At 35.7% G+C, this 21,492-nt stretch overlaps 1 protein-coding gene across 1 annotated transcript; it reads left to right on the plus strand.

Moving 5' to 3' along the window:
• Positions 1-15,323: 15,323 nt before the first annotated feature.
• LOC149418053 (glutathione S-transferase-like) lies at positions 15,324-21,264 on the plus strand. Its single transcript, XM_089639306.1, has 4 exons — positions 15,324-15,608; positions 18,659-18,826; positions 18,942-19,084; positions 21,025-21,264. Exons 1-4 carry the CDS (start codon positions 15,470-15,472, stop codon positions 21,190-21,192), a joined length of 618 nt encoding a protein of 205 aa, XP_089495432.1. The 5' UTR covers positions 15,324-15,469; the 3' UTR covers positions 21,193-21,264.
• Positions 21,265-21,492: the final 228 nt, after the last annotated feature.

Genomic DNA, 21,492 nt, shown 5'->3' on the forward strand with positions numbered 1-21,492 from the left:
ACAAAGATTCATCGAATTCAACAAGCACCGTAGTGAATTTTCTATTTCCAACCCATCCAGATTCGTCTTTTTATGAATGAACTGAACCTACGGAACCAATGTGTCATGAAGATTGATCGGTATCAGAAAAAAATCACATATTTGTATGACTTCAGTGTCGGAATCATCTCCAATTACCGAACCACCGCTACAAGATGATAACGAATCATCATTTCTATCTTTTACAACAAATGTGAATTCTCCTCCAACTATCGAATTATGAAGTACAAACCACCCAGTATCACCGTAGTGATGACCCGCAAGCTCTCAATTCCATGACAAATGACATGAATTCGTCTTCAGTATTAGAAGTATCAAACTCTGATCACCCAGAACCGTGGGATAACCACGATTCACCGTTTATATTTTCTTTATCTGATAAGGGATCAATTTTACCTTTTAAAACCTCAAGTATTGGCCACTAAGGACCATCGGATAATTAAGATTAAACTTTATTAAGCACTTGATAAAATAAGTTCATTATTTCTTTTCGAAACATCGTGCTTTTACTTCTGGAATACTACTGGACAATGTAAATCGTTCTCCCCAATATTACAACTTTCATACAGAACCGAAATACCCCACAGAGGTTGAAAACAGCGGCGCTGCCTGGAGTCAAACAAAGAAAGCCAAAAAGGTTTGGTCGATTTAAAACGGAAACTTTCATGTAGCAGAAAACAAATACTTAACCATTACAGTATTACGGAGAAGCACTATTAATAGTCAGAAATACGATATATTAGGCTTCCATTAACTATGATTATATTTTCATATTACAACAGTTCACTTCAAACTACTTATTCATATATATTGTGTTACTTGTCTTTCTAAGGTATATATATATATATATATATTTATCGGATTTCAATCGGGACTCAATTTGGAAAGCGGGTATGTTTGTCTAGGTCTTTTTTTCGGTTGCGTCTGCCCACCAGCAGCCTGGCGAGGTAGATCGGCATAGACGTAAATGGGAGATCTTTTGACCTTACCTTTTGATCTTATAGCTTTGAACCATGGTGGAAGGGATGAATTCATACGTTCGTCACTCCTGGCGACACTTACCCTACAGATTCCTACCATTTTAATTTAGTTTTTTTCTGTAAATTTTCTGTTAATTGAAGCATTATTTATTTGTACTTTTAAATAGTGCATACTTGCTCAAATTGTTCCTGTTTTATGAGTTCTTATTTTAATTATATTTTAACTGTTTTTGCTTTGCAGAGACACTTCGGAGTCTGGATTCATTCAACATAAACATTTATGCATTTATTTAGGCTTCGTTTAGTAAAAATAAAATAGAGTCCTTGAGAGCGAGCGCCTTAAAGCAATTACTTTCTGTTGTTAAGAATAATAATTATAATTATTATTACGGCCCCCAATTATTATTGGGTATCAGAATTATGCATCAGTTTCATTGACCATGTTTTTGCTAAATGTAAATTGAGTACTGAATCTTTCCGAATCTACCGAACCAATGCACGGTTACAGACCACTACGCGACTATCACCTCCCTTTCACATGTTATTACAAAATTACCTGCATCGAAAATATCAACGAAGAAAATTTGCTATGACACTCTATTCAAACTGGTTTCCAAGGAAAACTGGTCTAATTTCTATAAACTCACCGACCCAAACGTAGCGTGCAAATTTCTCGTCGACACCATACATAACCATTTGAAAAGTTCCACATCCAAGACTAACGACAAACAAATTAGTCGCAAAATTAAACTTTAACCTTGGATAACAAATGGCATCATGCACTGTATTCACAAGCGTAATAAAGTTCACGAATTTTATAAAAAATAACCCCAATAATCACGAATCTCTCCTATTTTACAAACGATACAGAAATGCTTTTAAAAAATAATCTGCAGAGCTAGAGCAGAGCAGAACGCTAGAGCAGAGAGAACTAGAGCAGAGCAGAGCAGAGCAGAGTTACCCTTTGTGCTATGCATAAAAAATCTTGTCTTAAACATTAGTTTACCAAAAAAAAAATAATAACATTTGACAAGTTAAAGTATCTTCACCAAAAAATGTAGACAATTTGTCTCGACGCCATCTAGTGAGAGAGTTAGCACTTACAATGCCTTTCTCATATAAAATAAAGTTGGTTGTTTTCAGGTGAAGAAAAAAAATGTAACAAGCAGTAATTGTTGAATGAAACACTAGTATATATTGAATTATTTCACGGATAAGAGATAAACCGCCATAGCTCAGTGGTCAGAGCTGTCGACCGGAAATCGAAAGGACACGGGTTCAAGTCCCGTTGGCGTCATGTATCTTTTATCAGGAGATTTTTCAATGTGGATGAGTGCTCCAGGCTAATAATTATTGCTTATAAAATAATTGCAGAGCTAGAGACAAATATTATACGAAACAGATCACGGAAGCTGCCAATGACAATAAACAAATCTGGAATATTGTCAAAGAGATTTGCTATACCAACAAAACTACCGCACCTATAAATAAAATAAAAATTGCAGACCAAACACTAGATACAACAAATCATTAAAAAAAATCGAAAATAATATTTCAATAAATTCTTCTCCACAGTCGGATCAGACTTAGCAAATAGTATTTTAGATAAAAACGGAAAGACTGAATATAACCTTACAAATAATATATCGATTGATAATCTTTGTTATAATCCATTTAATCTCACTCCTACCACAGAACAAGAAATCACTGAAATTATTTCATCACTCAAAAACACACATTCAAATGGAATCGACAATATATCCACTAAATTGATTAAACACCTCAAACCAATCATCACTAAGCCCCTTGAACATATAATAAATCTAAGCTTTCAAATTGGCCTCATCCCAAATTCTTTAAAACACTCAACAATTATTCCCATCTATAAATCAGGGGACAGATCATCAGTGAATAACTATAGACCAATATCCTTGCTGAGTCCGATATAAAAAATAATTGATAAAACGGTAAAACGAAGGCTTTACAAATTTCTTGAAGACAATGACATTCTGTCATTAGATCAATATGGCTTCCGCAAAGGTCGTAGTGCCGCAGACGCAATTGCAAATTTTACAAAAGTAGTCTCCGATAACCTTGATAGAGGCTGCAAGCCCCTTACTGTTTTCTTGGATCTAGCCAAAACCTTTGATACTGTTTCTCACCGCATACTTTTGAAGAAACTCCTTCAGGTAGGAATAAAAGGTAGGTACTTCCCTTAAATGGTTTGAGAACTATTTAACAAATAGGTCACAATCGTTTCTTATAAATTCTGCTAAAGAATATAGAAGTACAAGTTTATCAATCACGTACGATGTGCCTCAAGGCAATGTATTAGGCCCACTTCTCTTTTAATATATATAAACACTTTATGTAACTTGGCAATTGATGGAACTATAATTTCTTTTGCTGATATGGTAATCATCTTTGAAGCTGAAAATTGGAACTAAACTGTGGAAAAAGCAAATAAGGGCCTAAATAAAGTAAAAAATTGGTTAGACGACAACCTTCTTACTCTTAATATTGACAAAACAAAATACTTACTTTTCTCCATACGCAAAGTCACTCCTCCTCAACACTGTCCTAACCTTATCATTCACTCATACCCACAAAACCACCAACTGCGATGATCAACTGCGTTGGGAGGATCATATCAATTTCACAACAAAAAGATTCCGCATTGTGCTATATATTTTTCTCTCTCTCAGATCAATCCTGAACCTTCAAACAATGAGATGCATACATTTTGCACTTTTCCAATCAACAGCTACATACGGTATCCTGGGATGGGGAGGCTGTGCAGCTTCAACTATTTATCCCATGATCTTAATTCAAAAGCTGCTGCTAAGGATTATATTAAAATGTCACCCATCTCATTCTGCAGACCCACTTTTTTAAAAATTCGCATTCCTAGACATTAGACCATTATACGTTAAGACAATTTTCATACACATAAGGAAAAATGATTTAACACTCAAAACTCAAGAAAATATATGCACCCGCTATTCATCACACCAAAAATGTAAAATTCCTCCAACAAAAACAGCCTTCGCCCAACGAAAGTTCTCTTATATAGCGCCTAAAATGTTTATCTTACTGAGTATTGGTATTAAGACATCGTAAACTGATGATCTTTATGCCATTAGTGTACAGAACTGGCTATTTGCTCAGGGAAGAAAATATTATAAAGAATACCCTACATCTTAAAACTGTCCTTATTTTTTCATATTTCTCTAGTAAAAATTTTATCTTTAAATTAACTTTCAACAAAAACTTTATATTACGCTGATGCGATTATTTTTATATTTATTTCTATTATCCCTAACATTATCTATTATTTTTATTTGTATCCTACCTTATTTTTATTTTTTACAAGATTCACCTACTTCAACTCCTTTCCTGTATGTGATTATAATATAATCACATACATATAATCACATATTATATTCAGTATTGGTTATTTATGAAGGGAAGGAACTATTTTAAAGAATGCCTGACATCATTAAATTAAGTTCATTTGCTTTATTATTCTTTTTTTTATTTAAATTCTATTTAAAATTTCTTTTTAAAATTTCTTTTTAAAATAATTTATTTATTTATCTTTATTTTCATCTCTTTCTTATTTTCAGATAAGTATTACCTACTTTTACAAATACATTGCATTACAAAAAATAATATATTAAAAAATGAACATGTTTTACATTTATATAATTATACATAAATTTCGACTACCATAATACGGACATGTGTCTATTGTGGTAGTCGAAAAGCATGTAAAAAACTGTATTCAAATATATTTTATGAATAAAGAAAAAAATATATAATACAAATAGTGCCGTTTTTATGAAAAAATGACATCAAGCGCAGGAAAGCGGTGGGCCTACTCAATACAACGTAATAAAAACTTCACAATGTGTTCCATCAACTCTTTCTAGTTCACCAAGTACAGTAAGGTTTACCATTTTTTATCTCGACAAACGTAAACGGAGATTATAATGGCCTAGGTGAATGGTAAAATCAGTAGAGAAATCAATTAAATATATTGATTGTCTAACCCCAACGATGGGTAATCCTTTATTTTAATTATTATGTTCGTACTTCCATAACAAGTAGTATTATCTATTTTACAAAAAAATCTCATTAGTAACTAGCAACTTACCTACTTTGGCTTTAATGAAAATACAGGATGTCTGATTGTGATTTTTATTCAAATTTGGAAATAACGGATAACACGTAGTGTAGAGTGTTTCTCACATATGTATGTTTTTTTAAATTATTTTTAACAACTCTTAATTATAAGTGTGAAACATTTATAGTTTATGGAAAATATTTATCTGTAATCATTATTATTTACTAAACAGAATCAATAATTTGTGTTACGGAAACAAATTGGTATAAATTTAAAACATTCAGGTAAAATTTATTTATTTATTAATTAAAGGACTTCCAATTTATTACAAAGCGACACGAGCTTTGGGATAATGTACAATGCGAGAGTAAAGGATGGTATATAGAAGCAGAGACAAACAGGGAAAACATAAGAAAATAGAAATAAAATAGAAGTGTCAAGCCAAGTCAAGACCATGCTAAAACTAAAGTGATACAAAATATCCTCAATTGCATAGTGAGCGACAAAAAACATTCCGACTTATACCAAAAAAATCAAGGTCTTGACGTGAGTTGACCATTCTACATATTCTGGACAGTGGTGAATTATAAGCATAATTAATCGTAGTTAATTAAGCGTAGATAGTTATTAAAAATAGAAATCAGAAACAAAAATTTAAATTATTTTTAATTTTTTTACATAGGTACGTAAAATAATTTAAACAAACAATCCGATAAAAAAATATACCTATATAGAACTAATAAAATCATCATTTTTATGTCAGCACATTTAGCAAATCAAAAAATGTAATAATTGTCTATTTTGACATAAATTATCATATTTATGTCGGATAATTTATAAGAAAGAACAGATTGGGTACAAGTTTTTTTATCGGTTTTCATAAACACAAATATTTTCGATGGAAAAAATCTTCTTTTTCAATTTGGTAGGCGGGAATGGGTACCGCCACCCTGGTAACCATTTATTGGATGACCAACACCTCTTCCACAGGTCACCGCAAGTGGTTCGCTACGTTTGGTGACTTAGCAGGGGTGCCCGGGTTCATGAGTTAAGGTTTGCCCAGGTCTTGGTGGCGGGTGCGTCGGCCCACCTTCTGCGTGGCGGTCCGGTTGGGAGATGCTGGTTGAGGGAGACCCTTTACAACCGGTTACCGCTGTCCGGGCCGCTCGATATTACAGGGGCCCGACCCTCAGGCTCACGACTAAGGGTGGGCTGCCCCATCAGCGAGTGAAAAAACCCCACCACTGCTGTTGTGCCGGTTCGTGACCGGAGGGGACCCAGCAGCAGCGTTTGGGGCGCATTGGATACCCTCTCCAGCCGGACTCTCTCAGCCTATCGCCTAGCACCGCAGTGGGTGGGCTGGAACCAAACGCTTATCACTCCTGGACAGCCTGAACCCCAGATTCCTACCCACCCCTCAAAATTTTCCTTTCCAGACCTTCCTTTCACCTCATAAAAAAAAAACTTAAAATCATGAACATAACACAAAACAAATTTAACATCGTTACAGCGGCGAGTAGCAGGCGTCCCCGGTGCGGGCCAAAACTGTTGGTAAATTTTGCCAACATTCGCGGCCTGCACACAAATTTAAATTCCGTTCATCACCATTTTTTGTCCCAACGTCCCAACCTTCTTTTCCTATCCGAAACTCAGATAGCCGAGCCGCCAGACTCCTCCTATCTGGACTGCCTGGGCTTTACCCTTGTAAGCAAGTTCCGACTCAAAGGAGGAGTCTGCCTCTATAGTCGAGCTGACGTCAACTATGTACGACTATTGAGTCTGGAAAACTTCAGATTCGACGTAATGTGGGTGCGCGTCAATCTTGCCAGTACGGCAAGATTCTACGCATGTCTATACCGCTCACCGAACCATAGCGAATCAGACACTTCCGAACTCTTCAATCATTTGAGCGATTCTATTTATGATCTCTTGCCCCGCTACCCTTCGGCCGAGTTTATTGTTCTGGGGGACTTCAATGTTCATAACGAACCATGGTTGAAGTTCTCAGGCCCAACGGACTTGGCTGGCCGACAGGCGGAATCCTTTGCCATTTGCTACGGATTAGAGCAACTGATTCAGGAGCCTACAAGAGTTCCTGATGTCCAGACTCACCGCTCCAATATGTTAGATCTATTATTAACTACTGTGCCACACGGTTATAAGATTGACGTCACAGCGCCTCTGGGATCATCCGACCACTGCCTAGTGACGACATCAATCCCCGTTAGCCTCAGACCAACCAATTAGAGGCTGAGAAGAAAAGTGTGGCACTATAGGTCAGCAGATTGGTTCGGTATGCGGGCCCATTTCAACGCTTTTCCGTGGTCAGCTGTTTGTTTTCGGACTTCGGACCCTTCAAGATGTGCCCAGGAGATTGGTGAAGTCATCAAATCGGCGATGGATGGCTTCATACAATTGACTACTAAAGAAACTGTTGTGGGTTCAAAGCCGTGGTTCAGTCGACAATGCTCCGAAGCAGTTCGACGAAAAAACGCGGCTTCTCGGGCGCTCTTTGGGGCTGCCGGCTGCTTTTTGGAAGCGCTCCGAGTTTATTTTTGAAATCCTGGGAAGTCCTCAATTTTCCAGGTGTATATTTAGCATAAAATAACCGCATTAAGTTTTAGTTTACGTGTATAAAAGTAAAATAATTTTTCTGTAGCCCCTTCGGGCTTAATTCAAGTTTTAATATAAAGTTTTACATATTTTTAGTTCAAATCTGCCACGTTATCCAAAAAGTGCACAGTGAAAGGCAAAACATCGGTCGTCGGTTTTAAATGCTTACCACATGTGCACGGTCATAGACTAGTGAACAGTTTCAAGTGCGTGTAAGTGATTTATGAGGGTATCCTTTGGGCTATGATGGTTGTAAACAATGTCGGATATGACCGGGCCACACTACTCAGACTTAATAGTGAAAGTGTCTATTTGGACCCTGCAATAGCTGCAAAGATATCGCTGTATAACCTTGGACGCGTTGTTACTAAAACAACTACCCGTAAAATTAGGTTTCGTGGTTGCAGAGCTGGACGCAGTAGGAAAAAACATCTGGAACACAGCATCGAAATAGTTACGTCACCGCTAACAGAAGAACAGGGAAAAGTAGCAACTGAAATTCTCCCGAATCCGGAGAGAAAATATAACACAGTTAATGCTTGTATACAACGGCATGCCAACTTTAAGAGCCGTCAACTAGGTATAGGATCCTGGAATGTTAGATCTCTCAATAACAAGATAGAGGAAGTAGGGGAGGTTTTCAACGAACAGAATCTTCATGTCCTGGCCATAACTGAGACTTGGCACGAAAATAGTGACTCTTTTTCAATAAAGAGACTCCGAGCTTTAGGTTATGTTGTGCTAGAAGAAGCCCGACCTAAAGCAACAATTTCTCGGGATGACAACATCGCTAGCGTAAATCACGGGGGTATCGTGATTTTAGGTCGCCAGGGCTTGCGTTTAACAAGGGTGTCAATTGGTGCATACCGAACCTTTGAGCACTTGGGATGCCGAGTTTCGTCTGCAGGAGCATCATTCATTTTATGTAACCTATACCGGCCTGGTTCAAAACAAATCACTTTGGATTTTTTTAATGAATTTTCGTGTTTTCTCGAGCGGGTTGTGGGACTTTCCGATAATATTTTCATAACAGGCGACATTAACATTCACTTAGAGCGTCTAGAATCACCAAATACTCTTAAATTCACTGATTTATTAGACTGCTTCGGATGCCGTCAATGGGTTAATTCCCCAACTCACGATGCAGGCGGAACTTTGGACATTTTCATCTCAAAGTCAAGCGGTCCGTTTCTGGTAGCGGATAGTGTGGATGTAGGACTATCAGACCATCGACTTATTCGTGCAGAAATCGATTTTAACCCACCGAAAATTCCTTACGTTACTATCACATCAAGAGCATGGCGCGGTTTTAACTTTGACGACTTCCTGTCAGAACTAAAAGCTTCTCCGCTCTGTACACATAGCGCATGGGAAACAGAGTCGCCAACCAAACTAGCAGCAGATTATAACACCATCCTTTCAACCCTTTTAAATACATATGCTCCAATTTCTACAAAAACTCGGCGTCTACGAAAATCTGATGCCTGGTTTGACGAAGAACGTCGGAGCCAGAAGAGATTTATGCGTAAATTGGTAAATTGGAGAGGTCCTACAGACACTCGGGGGTTACATCACGAAACGATTGGATACAGGCTCAAAAAGAGTACATGATCTTAATCCGTTCAAAAAGGTCTGAATATTGGACAAATAGGATCACTTCAGAGCGTCAAAATCCACGTAGTCTTTGGAACTCGGTTAAGACAGTCATTGCTGATGTCCACGCACCAAATACAATCGACATAGCTCCGGAAATCTTCTCCAAGTTTTTCATTGACAAAATGGAGTCAATACGAGCCCTAACAACCTACGCTCCACCACCGTATTTTACTAAATGCAATAGAGAAAACCTTTCTGCCTTCAATCCTACATCCCTAGAAGAAGTAAGGAAATTAATTCTTACTTCACCGAACAAGCAGTGTTCGCTCGACCCTATTCCAACGTGGCTACTGAAAAAGTGTTGCAATGAAATTGCTCCCTTTTTAGTTCATCTTTTCAATAAGTCACTTAGCACGGGTGACTTTCCAAAATCCCTTAAATCAGCTATCGTAACTCCATTATTAAAAAAACCACAACTGGACGCTGAAGATCTTTCAAATTACCGACCCGTTTCAAATCTGCCTTTTATATCAAAAATATTAGAAAAAATCGCTGCCTCACAGGTCATATGTCACTTAAATTCAAATGAATTATTAACTAAATACCAATCTGCATATAGACGGTTCCACTCCACAGAAACCGGGTTACTACGTGTTTTGTCGGACATAACTACTGCCACTGAGTCGGGTAAACTGGCACTTCTTTCAGTCTTGGACATGAGTCCTGCATTTGACACGATTGACCATGACTTTCTTATTAAACGATTAGATGAATCATTTGGTTTAAACTGTGATGTTAAGACCTGGCTGACATCGTACCTGGCCAACCGTTTACAAGCCGTAAAAGTAGGAAAAAACCAATCAAATTATGCAACCCTTTCATCTGGAGTACCCCAAGGGTCCGTTCTGGGCCCACTACTCTTCATCCTCTTCACAAATGATGTCGCTAAAATAATAGAATCATTCGGCCTTCTATCTCACTGCTACGCTGATGACCAGCAAGTTTATTTTTACTGCTTACCAGAAGAAAAAAACAGTCTAAAAATTCGTATAACTGAGTGTATAGAAGCAATTACTCGCTGGATGACCTCAAATAGATTGAAACTGAATCCCACAAAGACTGAGTTTCTGTGGACTGCTACAAGCAGACGTCAGCATAACATTGAAAACTCCCCAATAACCATTTCCGGAAGTGACATCACTCCAAAAACGTGCATCAAATTACTGGGTGTCAATCTGGACGCTAATTTTTCCCTTAAAACTCAGGTGAACAGAACTGTAAGCACGGGGTTCTTTCAATTAAGGCAAATTAAAGCAGTGCGGAGAAACCTGCCAACAGAGGCGACTAAGTTGCTAGTCAATTCCTATGTTGTTTCACGTCTAGATTATTGCAACGGAATATATGCAAGTCTCCCTAAATGTCAAATCAACAAATTACAATCCGTTTTCAACGCCGCGGCAAGGCTTATCACCGGAGTATCTAAATACTCCCACATTTCAGAGCATCTCAAAAATCTGCACTGGCTCAAATGTCCTGAAAGAATCCAGTTCAAGGTATGCTGGATGGTATTTAAGTCACTTAACGGAATGGCTCCGGCTTATTTATCAGAATTGTGTATTCCAGAAGATTCCAATTCCCGACAGTCAACCCTTAGGTCAGCAACGTCATCAGCTATCGGAAGGTTGAAGGAACCAAAGCGCACCCCAGATACTAAGTTCGGTGAGCGTGCTTTTGCCGTGTCAGGACCTAAAGCCTGGAATGGACTACCACATAATTTGAGAATGATCGCAGACTCGACAGAATTTAGGTCTAAACTTAAAACGCACCTTTTCAGACAGTCGTATCCATAATTTCAGAAACCTCCACTTTCACAGTTGACGGCAATTTAAATTTAAATTAACAAAATGTAAAAAATACTTAAAATAAAATAAAATAAATAAAAATAATAATTAAAAATAAATAAATAAAAATGATAACAACTAACAATTTGTAGGCTTTTAAGACAGTTAAAATACATTTTAATTAAAATAAAAACTATAGCAGACTTAAGATCATGCGACGACCAGTGTTTTTTGATATAGTGTCCTCTGCGTGCAGTTCTATCTTTTATAAGCATAAACTTTTTAATATAAGTGTGTTTGTTGGAAGTGACTTGCCAGGTAAGTATGTTTTGGTATCTTTTCTAAATAACAAATGTAGATCCTAGGAAATAAATTGTACAGCGCCCTTGAGGTGATTTTTCACAAAAACGGCGCTCTACAAATTATCCAATTATTATTATTATTATTATTACCGAGCCTACAAAACATCTCGAACGCCCGAAAGCAGATCAGCATACAACAAATTGGCAAAGAAATGCAAGAGAATCATTAATAGGTCAAAATTCGAACACGATCAGCAAAAAGCTGGCTGCCTGCCCGCATGGCAGCAGAGCAATCTGGTCGCTTGCGGGCTCAATAGTTAGCTTCAGAGTACAGTTCATGATAGCTTTTTGTTTGACAAGCCCCCAAAGGGCACACAAACTCCAACGGCTCGGAGGGCTTTGAAGCCAAGAATGGACGGTTATCTCGAGAGTATTTCCTCCTGGGGTAAAAATGATCTCGTCGAATTTAATGTTTCAAAGACCCAATCCTGTCTGATTACGTCTAAAAGGGATCCAAATGATAATCTAGTCTCCTTCAACGGAAGCAATCTTCCGAACAGGCCTTCCATTGATATGCTTGGTGTAACTATAAGTGACCAGCACAGGTAAGGGGGCTCCATCGAAGCCAGAGTAAAGTTGGCCTCTCAGAAGCTGGGCGTACTGTACAGGGCCCGCAGATACTTTAATAGTACACAACTGCTCACCCTGTACAAATCGCAAGTGCGCCCTACTGTCGAATTTGGCAGCCATCTCTGGTCTGGAGCCCCAAAATACCTGAAAAAAACCCTTGACTCTGTGCAGAAACGGGCGGTCCGTTTGATAGATTCCCCAATCTTAACAAACGGACTGCAATCTTTAGAGCACAGGCGTCAGGTAGGTATGCTGTCCTTGTTCTATCGGTATTACAATGGAAGATGCTCTGAGGAACTAGCGTCATTGATCCCTTCGGCACCGGTGCGTAGTCGGGATACACGCCAAACGCGCGCCCAACATTTGTACACAGTTGACACTTGTCACATGAGACGGGTCGCTTCTACGATTCGTTCTTAAGTTCAACAGCTCGGCTGTGGAACGAACTGCTGGCCTCTGTGTTTCCTCCCTCCTACAACATGGGACTCTTCAAGACCCATGTTCACTCCTTCCTCTCCACAAAAAGACCCTCCACACAGCATCCCCAAAGATGACATAGGCCCTGAAGGAAATTATTTTCTTCAGGGCCTCCTGTGTGGAGTTAATATGTATAAAAAAAAAACAGGCCGATGTCATCTTTTGGAATGCTGTGTGAAGGGTCTTCTTGAGGAAGGAAGGAGTGAACATGGATCTTGAAGAAACCGATATTGTAAGAAAGAAGAAATACAGAGGCTCGCAAATCTGTTGAACTTTAGATCGATTCGAAGAAACGACCCGTTCTCACGTGACAAATGTCAACCATGTACAAATCTATTGAAGAAATAATATTACGAAAACATTGTAGATATAATATATATTTCTTGTTATTTGAAGGTAAAAACTGGAATGAAGTTCACAGTAAAGCAGAAGCTGGTATAAACATTGTTAAATAATGGCTAGATAATAATCTACTCACACTCAACACGGAGAAAACAAAATTCATCCGATTCAGTGCAACTCAAGCGGGACAACCGAAAGAAACACAAAACATTATTATACACCACTGCAATAACCTAACTACTTGTAATTGTAACACCCTAGAATGCGTAGATAGTATAAAATATCTAGGAATTATGATAGACAAATTTCTGAGATGGGACCTACATATAGACTCAATTTCCACAAAAGTCAGAAAACTTACTCACCTTTTCCTGTGCATTAGAAATATTCTCTGCATAAAAGATCTGAAATGTTTATATTATGCTCTGTGTAACTCATTACTTGAATATGCATCTTTGGGATGGGGCGGATGTACCAAAACAATACTGGATCCCTTAGCAAAAGCACAGAAATCACTACTAAGGGTCATTCAAAAAAACCCATTTAGGTACCCCAGTGATGTATTATTCGAAGAGATACGAGTTCTTGATGTAAGGCAACTATACATAAAAAAATTATATTACACACTCAAAAACAACGTCACCACTACCCTTCCATTGATAATTATCACGATACTAGACATTCAAGGAGGAATCCAGTTGTTCCACCTACTACTATGACATCCTTAGCCCAAAGACAATTCTATTACCTTGGTCCAAAATTATTCAACCTCTTACCCGATTTATGGAAATCGAAAAGCATAAGCATTCTGCGTAAACTAGTTAATGTTTGGCTTCTAGATTTAGAAAGAGTCGAAAGCGAACTTACGATGACCAACAGATAAACAAAAATGTTCTGTACTCACATTTATTCATTGTTATTTGCAGTTAAATAAAAAATTCCTACCATGCATCTGATTGATACAATGCGATTGATAATTTTTGTGATTTATAATGTTTATACAATATGTTTTCATGTACCTTGTTTACATTTTTCTTGATTATGTATATTATATTATATGTACCTTGATTATGTAAATTAATACACAGCATAGTAACAGCGAACAAATTAAGAAACCCACCTAATATTTTTCTTATATTGTAACTATAAATTGAATTAATCCAATATGTTATCATGTACCCTGATACAGTGTTTCTTAATTATGAATATTATTACATGTACCTTGATAACATTTATCAGGTGTTTTCATAAAAAAAAACTAATATTCGGGTGTACAAATATGTCTGAAAAAGTTTTTATTTTGATTACTTTAAAAAATATATATGTATATAGACTATATATTACTAGCTTAACTATTAATGTAAAGTATGGAAATTCGAGGATCCCACCACTTACCCGCCCCGGTATAGGTAACTTATGGTTACCCCTTCAGGGCTCTTGCAAGGACGCTAATTTTTTGTTAAGAACGACTCTACATTTAATAAGAACGAAGCTAAACCTCGAATGTCCCCGCATACGTTTTTAGGGAAGCAGTCTGCGAGTGCTTACTGTGTACAATGTTAGTTTGTTAGTAGAGTACTTGCCTCTGTTTCTATGTTAGTAGAAGGGGAAAAAAATAAATACAAAAATAAAAACAACTGGTGTAGACTGTTTGTCTACATAGTATGTGCATAGTAATTTAGAGAAAACAAAAGTATAAACGAAAAACATCTGGTGCTGGTCCGGAGAGGAATTTTTCTTATATTGTAACTATAAATTGAATTAATCCAATATGTTATCATGTACCCTGATACAGTGTTTCTTAATTATGAATATTATTACATGTACCTTGATAACATTTATCAGGTGTTTTCATAAAAAAAAACTAATATTCGGGTGTACAAATATGTCTGAAAAAGTTTTTATTTTGATTACTTTAAAAAATATATATGTATATAGACTATATATTACTAGCTTAACTATTAATGTAAAGTATGGAAATATAATTCATAACAGCAGCGTGTACAAATGTTAACTAAACCAGGCAATTTGGCTGTCCTAAAAAGGGAAAATTTCCTAGTTGGACAGCCAAAGCTTCCTTAATATGTATTTAATTATTTGAATCTAATAAATAAATAAATAAATAAAAAATAAAGTGAAAATTGATGGGAGAATTGCTACTCGTCACATCATCAGAAACAAAAGTAAATAATGTTCATACCATACGATTTTATGTCAAAAAAGTCACCTCTTTACGTTTGTGACTGATAAATGTGATATAATCAATCATACTCTGAACTCGTATAGCCTTATCTAACACGCACACTAACAAAACAGAGATATAATTTATAATTTACGTATCTTTATCGCTCAGTTTACTATCTGTTTAGCAGTCCAACGAAACAAAACATGTAAAATTTTCCGTCAAAATTTGAGAAACAACAATCGTATTCCATAAAACTGTTCTTCGGAAAGAAGACCTGTTCTGTGACTTTATAGTTATTTAAATGTTCTCTTTTGAGTTTTCTTTGCTTACGTACTAAAATGTCTTTGTGCAAGTTGACGTATTTTAATCTACGTGCCTTGGGAGAACCAATCAGAATGATCTTAGCCTACGCTAAGATACCCTTTGAAGACGTCAGAATTGAAAGATTTGGAGCGGAGTGGCCTACTATCAAAACAAGTAAGATTTATTAATCATTAATAAGTTTATCAAATGACAAATAAAATAAACAACAAAGCCATTTTTTACTAAACAGATTTCAACTATTTCACAAGTCACTTGAGTTATACTTGCACTAATTATCATCTATTTTTGTTTTTTATTCATTTTTCAACTAACTGCATTATTAAGTTCATTTCAGGTAGTACCCTTATATTTTCACAAAATTGTTACTACATTGTGTTTATGAAATATATGATGTACCTACTTTAACTGCTACTAACCTATTTTATAATGCTGCCGCCATGGGTAGAGAAACACAGTTTCCTCTTTGAGAATCTTAAGGAAAATGCTGTGTTTTTACTTAGGAAAGTATCATAACACAGCGCCCTTGAGGTGATTTCTCACAAAAACGGCGCTATATAAATTAGCCAAATATTATAAAACTTTTTCTAAATCAAGCAAACACCTCAGCACAGTTTTTTTTAGCGAGTGTTCCATACAGTTAATGATTATTAACCTTTTATGTAAAACTGATACTTGTTATGTAAACAGAAACAAATATTTTAACAAAATAGTGCCTATCATTGTAGTAAAGGTCACTTTTCAAACTGTCATTTTAAAACTAAACAAAAATAGGTATTTTTCAATAGTTGAAATGGTGACTGAAATAATTACTTTTTATTAAATAACTATCATTCGAATACCACAGCAAATTTAGTTTGAGGAAAATAATCTTGAATTTTTAAATTATTTACTTTTACGTCACATATTTGTATTTTTTTCTTTATCATTTTTTTTCCTTGGATTACAGGTCATGTAAAATATTTTTTTTGTAGATAACATTATTTCTTTCCCCTTCTGTTGTTTTTAAAATAAATTTTATAATTATAATGTCGAAAATAATGATAAGTACCTATTTTTTTTAAATCAAATAATAAAATTGAAAATGGGTTGTACTTAAAAAAAAAGAAGTTATTTTTAAAAAACTGTTTGCATTTTGTGTAAAATTATGCTATATTATGTGCGTTTTTCATAAATAAATAACGGTAGCTTCATCAAATAGTAGAGCACTCGAGCGATTTTTTGGCATATTATGCCAAATTTGCAAAACGTCTTGAGCGATCGCTCGTCAGAATAGGCCATTTTTACATAATTTTTGTAAAATAATTTATTTGTATTTTTTTTAAAGATTTCCGCAATTCACAGTTTTCGTTAGTACAAAGTGAATGTAATACTATATATATTATCAATTGATAATATAGAAAGTATTAATTCAAAGGCCTAAAGCCTGAACAAGAGACTATTCTAGAATCGTAGACTATTTATTTTAAAATAATATGTCTAAACAGAAGTCTGTTTTGATGCAAGTGTTTGTATTATTCAATGTTTATCACATATTTACATTCATACCAGTATTCGTGATTGAATTATCTATCGATTTATCGTGTTTTCAACACATATGAAGTTCTTTTCTCTCATTTTCCTCTAGTCAAAGTCTGAATTCTCCGCCTTGAGTCTTTTACTTTATCAAATGTCTTAAAAATCTGTTTATGGTTTAAAACGAATAATTGAAATAAATATGGCAAGAATCGAAATTATTCTCATTGATAATTGTATATAGTGAACGTATTTTTCAAATGTTAAATCAGTTCTTTTTTTGTAAATGTATTAAATATCTTAATTTAGTGCATTCAATGCTAAACTTTTCGAACATCTATTTACGATTAAAAATTGAGTCTTCTTATACATATTTGTATCTATGATTATCAAGTAGGCCATACACAATATACAGAAATAGAAAATATTCAATGTTGACCCGAATATGTGTCGCGTATGGCAATTAAAAAATCGAAGAATTAGGTTTAGGGTTTAAAAATTTTACAATTTGTTTATAAATTTATTTATATATTATAAAAATATAGGATGAACGGTAAAATATAGGTGAATTCATCTGTTATATGGCACTTTACTCAGTTTATATTCTTCTGTATTAAAATTCAAAGGTATGATTTTTTTAATTAGGGCGAGAAATTTCCAAATCGTACGCTTAGAAAACACCGATCGCTGGACACATATTTCAGAGATTAACGCATCGCTGTAGTGAATAGTTTTATTTTTATTTTTTATAATTCCTATTTAAGCTAAGTTTGCACATGAATAATTGTGATAATTATACAGTAAATATATAACGTATTACTAAAGAATATGGTGTAAGAATAATGTCACAGTTTTCACAGTACTCTTCACTAGGGTTTCCTGTTCTGTCCTGTTTGGCGTGTAGTGATTTAAATAGATCTATTTGAATTTCACCTTCGTTTTCGGAAATGAATGAAAGAACTGAAATCGGAGATTAACTATTTTCCCGACATCCGATCAAGTTGAAAGTATACAGATAGACTCTTTGTCAATGACAATACATTCTATCAAATTTTGGTGGCAACGCGAACATATTCGCATTTATCTGAATTCGGATGACATTACCATCGGTACCACCCTTATCATTAAACATCGGTACCACCCGATCAGAATTTGACGAGTTTGTTAAAAGCCCTGGTAATTCCATTTTTAAATGGTTTTACTGTAAAATATCAATTATTTGATAGGGCATTGTAAATAGTTTCGCATCATGAAAATTTAATATTTCTCTTTCCTAAAGAAGTATTAAAAATCGGTGAAAATATTTATGCTGTATTTGATACAATACAATATGAACATTTATATTTTAGTCATAATGTTAAATGAAATTAATGATTTTTTTTTTTTTTATTTCTTCTCAATTCATGGTTTCATAAATGATTTAAACTTAATTTAATCAAAATTTAAATCAGCCGTAGTGTGAGATACACGTTAACTTTGACTTTTGACCTTTGGCTGAAGATTCGATTATTATAGAAAAATATTGTATATTGTGAGAAAGAATGATGCTATGATTGAAAATTGTTATCTCCCAATGTGATAAAAAATTTTTTGCTAGTGTAAATGACGCTTATTAAATTCAAATCTTTGCCAAATGATAAATTGATACCTATAACTATTAAGTTAATAATATAAGTTCAATTTTTTTTCAGCGGTTCCCATGGGCCAACTGCCGTTACTAGAAATAGATGGCTTGAAGCTTCACCAAAGCAGGGCTATTTGCAGATACCTCTCCAAGAAATGTGATATTGATGGGAAAAACGACATTGAATCAGTCCAAATCGACATGGCTGCAGATATTATATATGATTTTAGGGCGAGTGTGTAAAACATATTTATGATTAAATGCAAACACATTTCGAAAATACTATTTATTTTTTGAAATAACCATTTAATAATTCATTTGTATAGTTCATTATTATTGTTAATTTTTAGACCTTCGATTTCTGAGAGAATTTGATGACCCAATGTTGGCACAAAAGAAGTACGACGAATTAAATTCTTCATTCATCCCGCTTTACTTGAACACTTTGGACAATATGGTGAAAAAAAATGGAGGATACCTGGCATGTGGAAAAGTATGATTACAATTATTATTTCTGTGATAATTTTTGGGGTTGCTTTAATGAATGGAACTTTTTGGGACGTACAAACTCCTCCATCTGGACAAATTGGCAATTGCTGAGCACTTAATTGAAACCAGCCATTACTGTGGATTTGTACTGGGAAGGCCCAAAACGCTTCCAGCGGGGCCTAATTACGGAGGTAATTTAAATTCATAATAACCCCATACACATTGTTATATTATATTAATAGGACGATGCTTAATAGTTCTTGGTACCATCAAGGAAAGCGGAAAATGACGTAGAATGATGGAGGATTTAGTCATCTGAAAAAATGAACTTACAACGCCTGGATGGGAAATAGAAGCGATGCCAATTCATCTCATGGCCGGTCACATAAAAACACATACTTCAGTGCCAACAGTCTACACATATGCCCTAGTAGACACTGTAACGCTGTCCCAAACGTTGGCTAAAGGAAGAAGCGCAACACGGCATAATAACCGAAAAATCAATCACGATAATATTTTTTCCGTGTAAATCTCAAATCATGTCATATTTTTTCTATACCATAAGGTACTAACAGAAATATATATTTTACACTCGTTGTAATTTGACAAAACAGGTAAATTTTTTTTCTTCACAAACTTCAAAACTTCATAGCGACATAAATATGTAAATATAACTAACTACCCATCACGCCGCTTCCCTCACGGGTAGGAAGAGTGGACGGACCGCCAAACGACTCGGTCTTGGCACACACTCCTTGGCGCATTCACATTCATACATACTCTTCTGTTATTCTGACACTTGACATGGCCCGACTTAAGTATCTTGTTCGCTTGATGATACCATGTCTTCTTTGGGCGTCTGCGACTACTTCTACCATTTACATTTGCGTCATATATTATCCTTACATTCATTTCTTCGTTCATTTGCTCTACATGCCCAAACCCTTTCTTAATCTTACTCATTACATCAGTCTTGCATTATTTACGAATATCCACATTTTCACATGATCATACATGATTTTACTCACATACGCCTCAGAGATCTCATTTCTACAACTTTTAATATGCTCTCGTCCTTCGTCTACCAGTTCCATGCATCACTGCCATACATCAGGGTACTCCATTGTGGACTGCTAGCTTCGCGTCTTTGGACATTTTTTGTTTGCGCCAATCGCGTTCAGTCCTCCATTAATGGAGTTTCCTGCATTTGCCTTTGTTTCAATATCTCTTTAAGCCTTTCCATCTTCGGTAAACATACTTCCCAGATGCACAAACTCATACACATTCTCTAAGTATTCATCATTCACAACTATATTGCACACTGTTTTCGTACTATCTTTTTCACCACGACTTTAATTCTATTCTGAGCTTATATACCTCTATTTTATAATTCTCTATTTGAGCAAAAGTTTATTTGATAACCAACAATCTTGACCTATGGGTCACCCCAAGTGGTTCAGTGACTTTTGGTGACTAAGAAGGGGTGCCCGTGTTCATGGGGTAAGGTTTGGCGGCGGATGCGTTTGACCACCTACTGCGTAATGGAACGGATCGTGAGACTGGTTGAGGGGGACCTCTTGACCTCTCCAGCCGGACTCTCTTGCATCGCCTTGGACCGCAGTGGGAGGGATGGATTCATATGTCTGTCACTCCTGGACACATTGACCGCAGATTCCTACCTACCTCTTATTCCTTCTTTCCAGAACTTCCTCTCCTTCCTTTCCCTGAAATGACCCTCCACACTGCATTCCTGTGTGGAGCTAATGTAAAAAAAACGATCAAACTTAAAAAAAAAAAAAAAACATTACGTTTTGCATTACTTCGCAGTACATCGCATTATTTAATACCGTTAGAAGATATATTACCTGTTGTATGTTCAATCATTCTTCCATTATTTATCGTTCAACAATGCGAGGTATTAACTCGATGACATGTTACTTTCAGTTGACGTGGGTCGACTTCTATTTCACCGGAGGCAGTGACTACTACAGCCTCCTGGCAAGGTTCAACATCCTGCAGGACTACAGGCACCTGAGGAATCTCGTCGAGAAAGTGTTCGCACTACCGGAACTCAAGGATTATCTGAATAAAAGGCCTGAAAGCGAATACTGAATGGACCCATTTATGATAATATTTTGTACTGGATCTGAACTACTAATTTTATGGATTAAAATAAGAAAATTATTTAATCTTCTTTCAATACGTTTTAAAGAAAAAATGTTGTAGTAATCAAATTTCAAATTACAATATTTATTCTTTGAAGACAAAATATGTGAAACAGAAAAGATATCCATCCAGAAATTGAACCCAGGACCTCTTCCTTCCGGGGAAAGTGCTCTGACCACTGAGCAAATTCTACCATATCAACATTAACAACGTTATTATTTATTAACTGTTTCGTACTCCGACTGA

Source organism: Hesperophylax consimilis, chromosome 14 (assembly GCF_061612785.1).
Source record: "Hesperophylax consimilis isolate HC1 chromosome 14, BYU_Hcon_1.0, whole genome shotgun sequence".
NCBI lineage: Eukaryota > Metazoa > Arthropoda > Insecta > Trichoptera > Limnephilidae > Hesperophylax > Hesperophylax consimilis.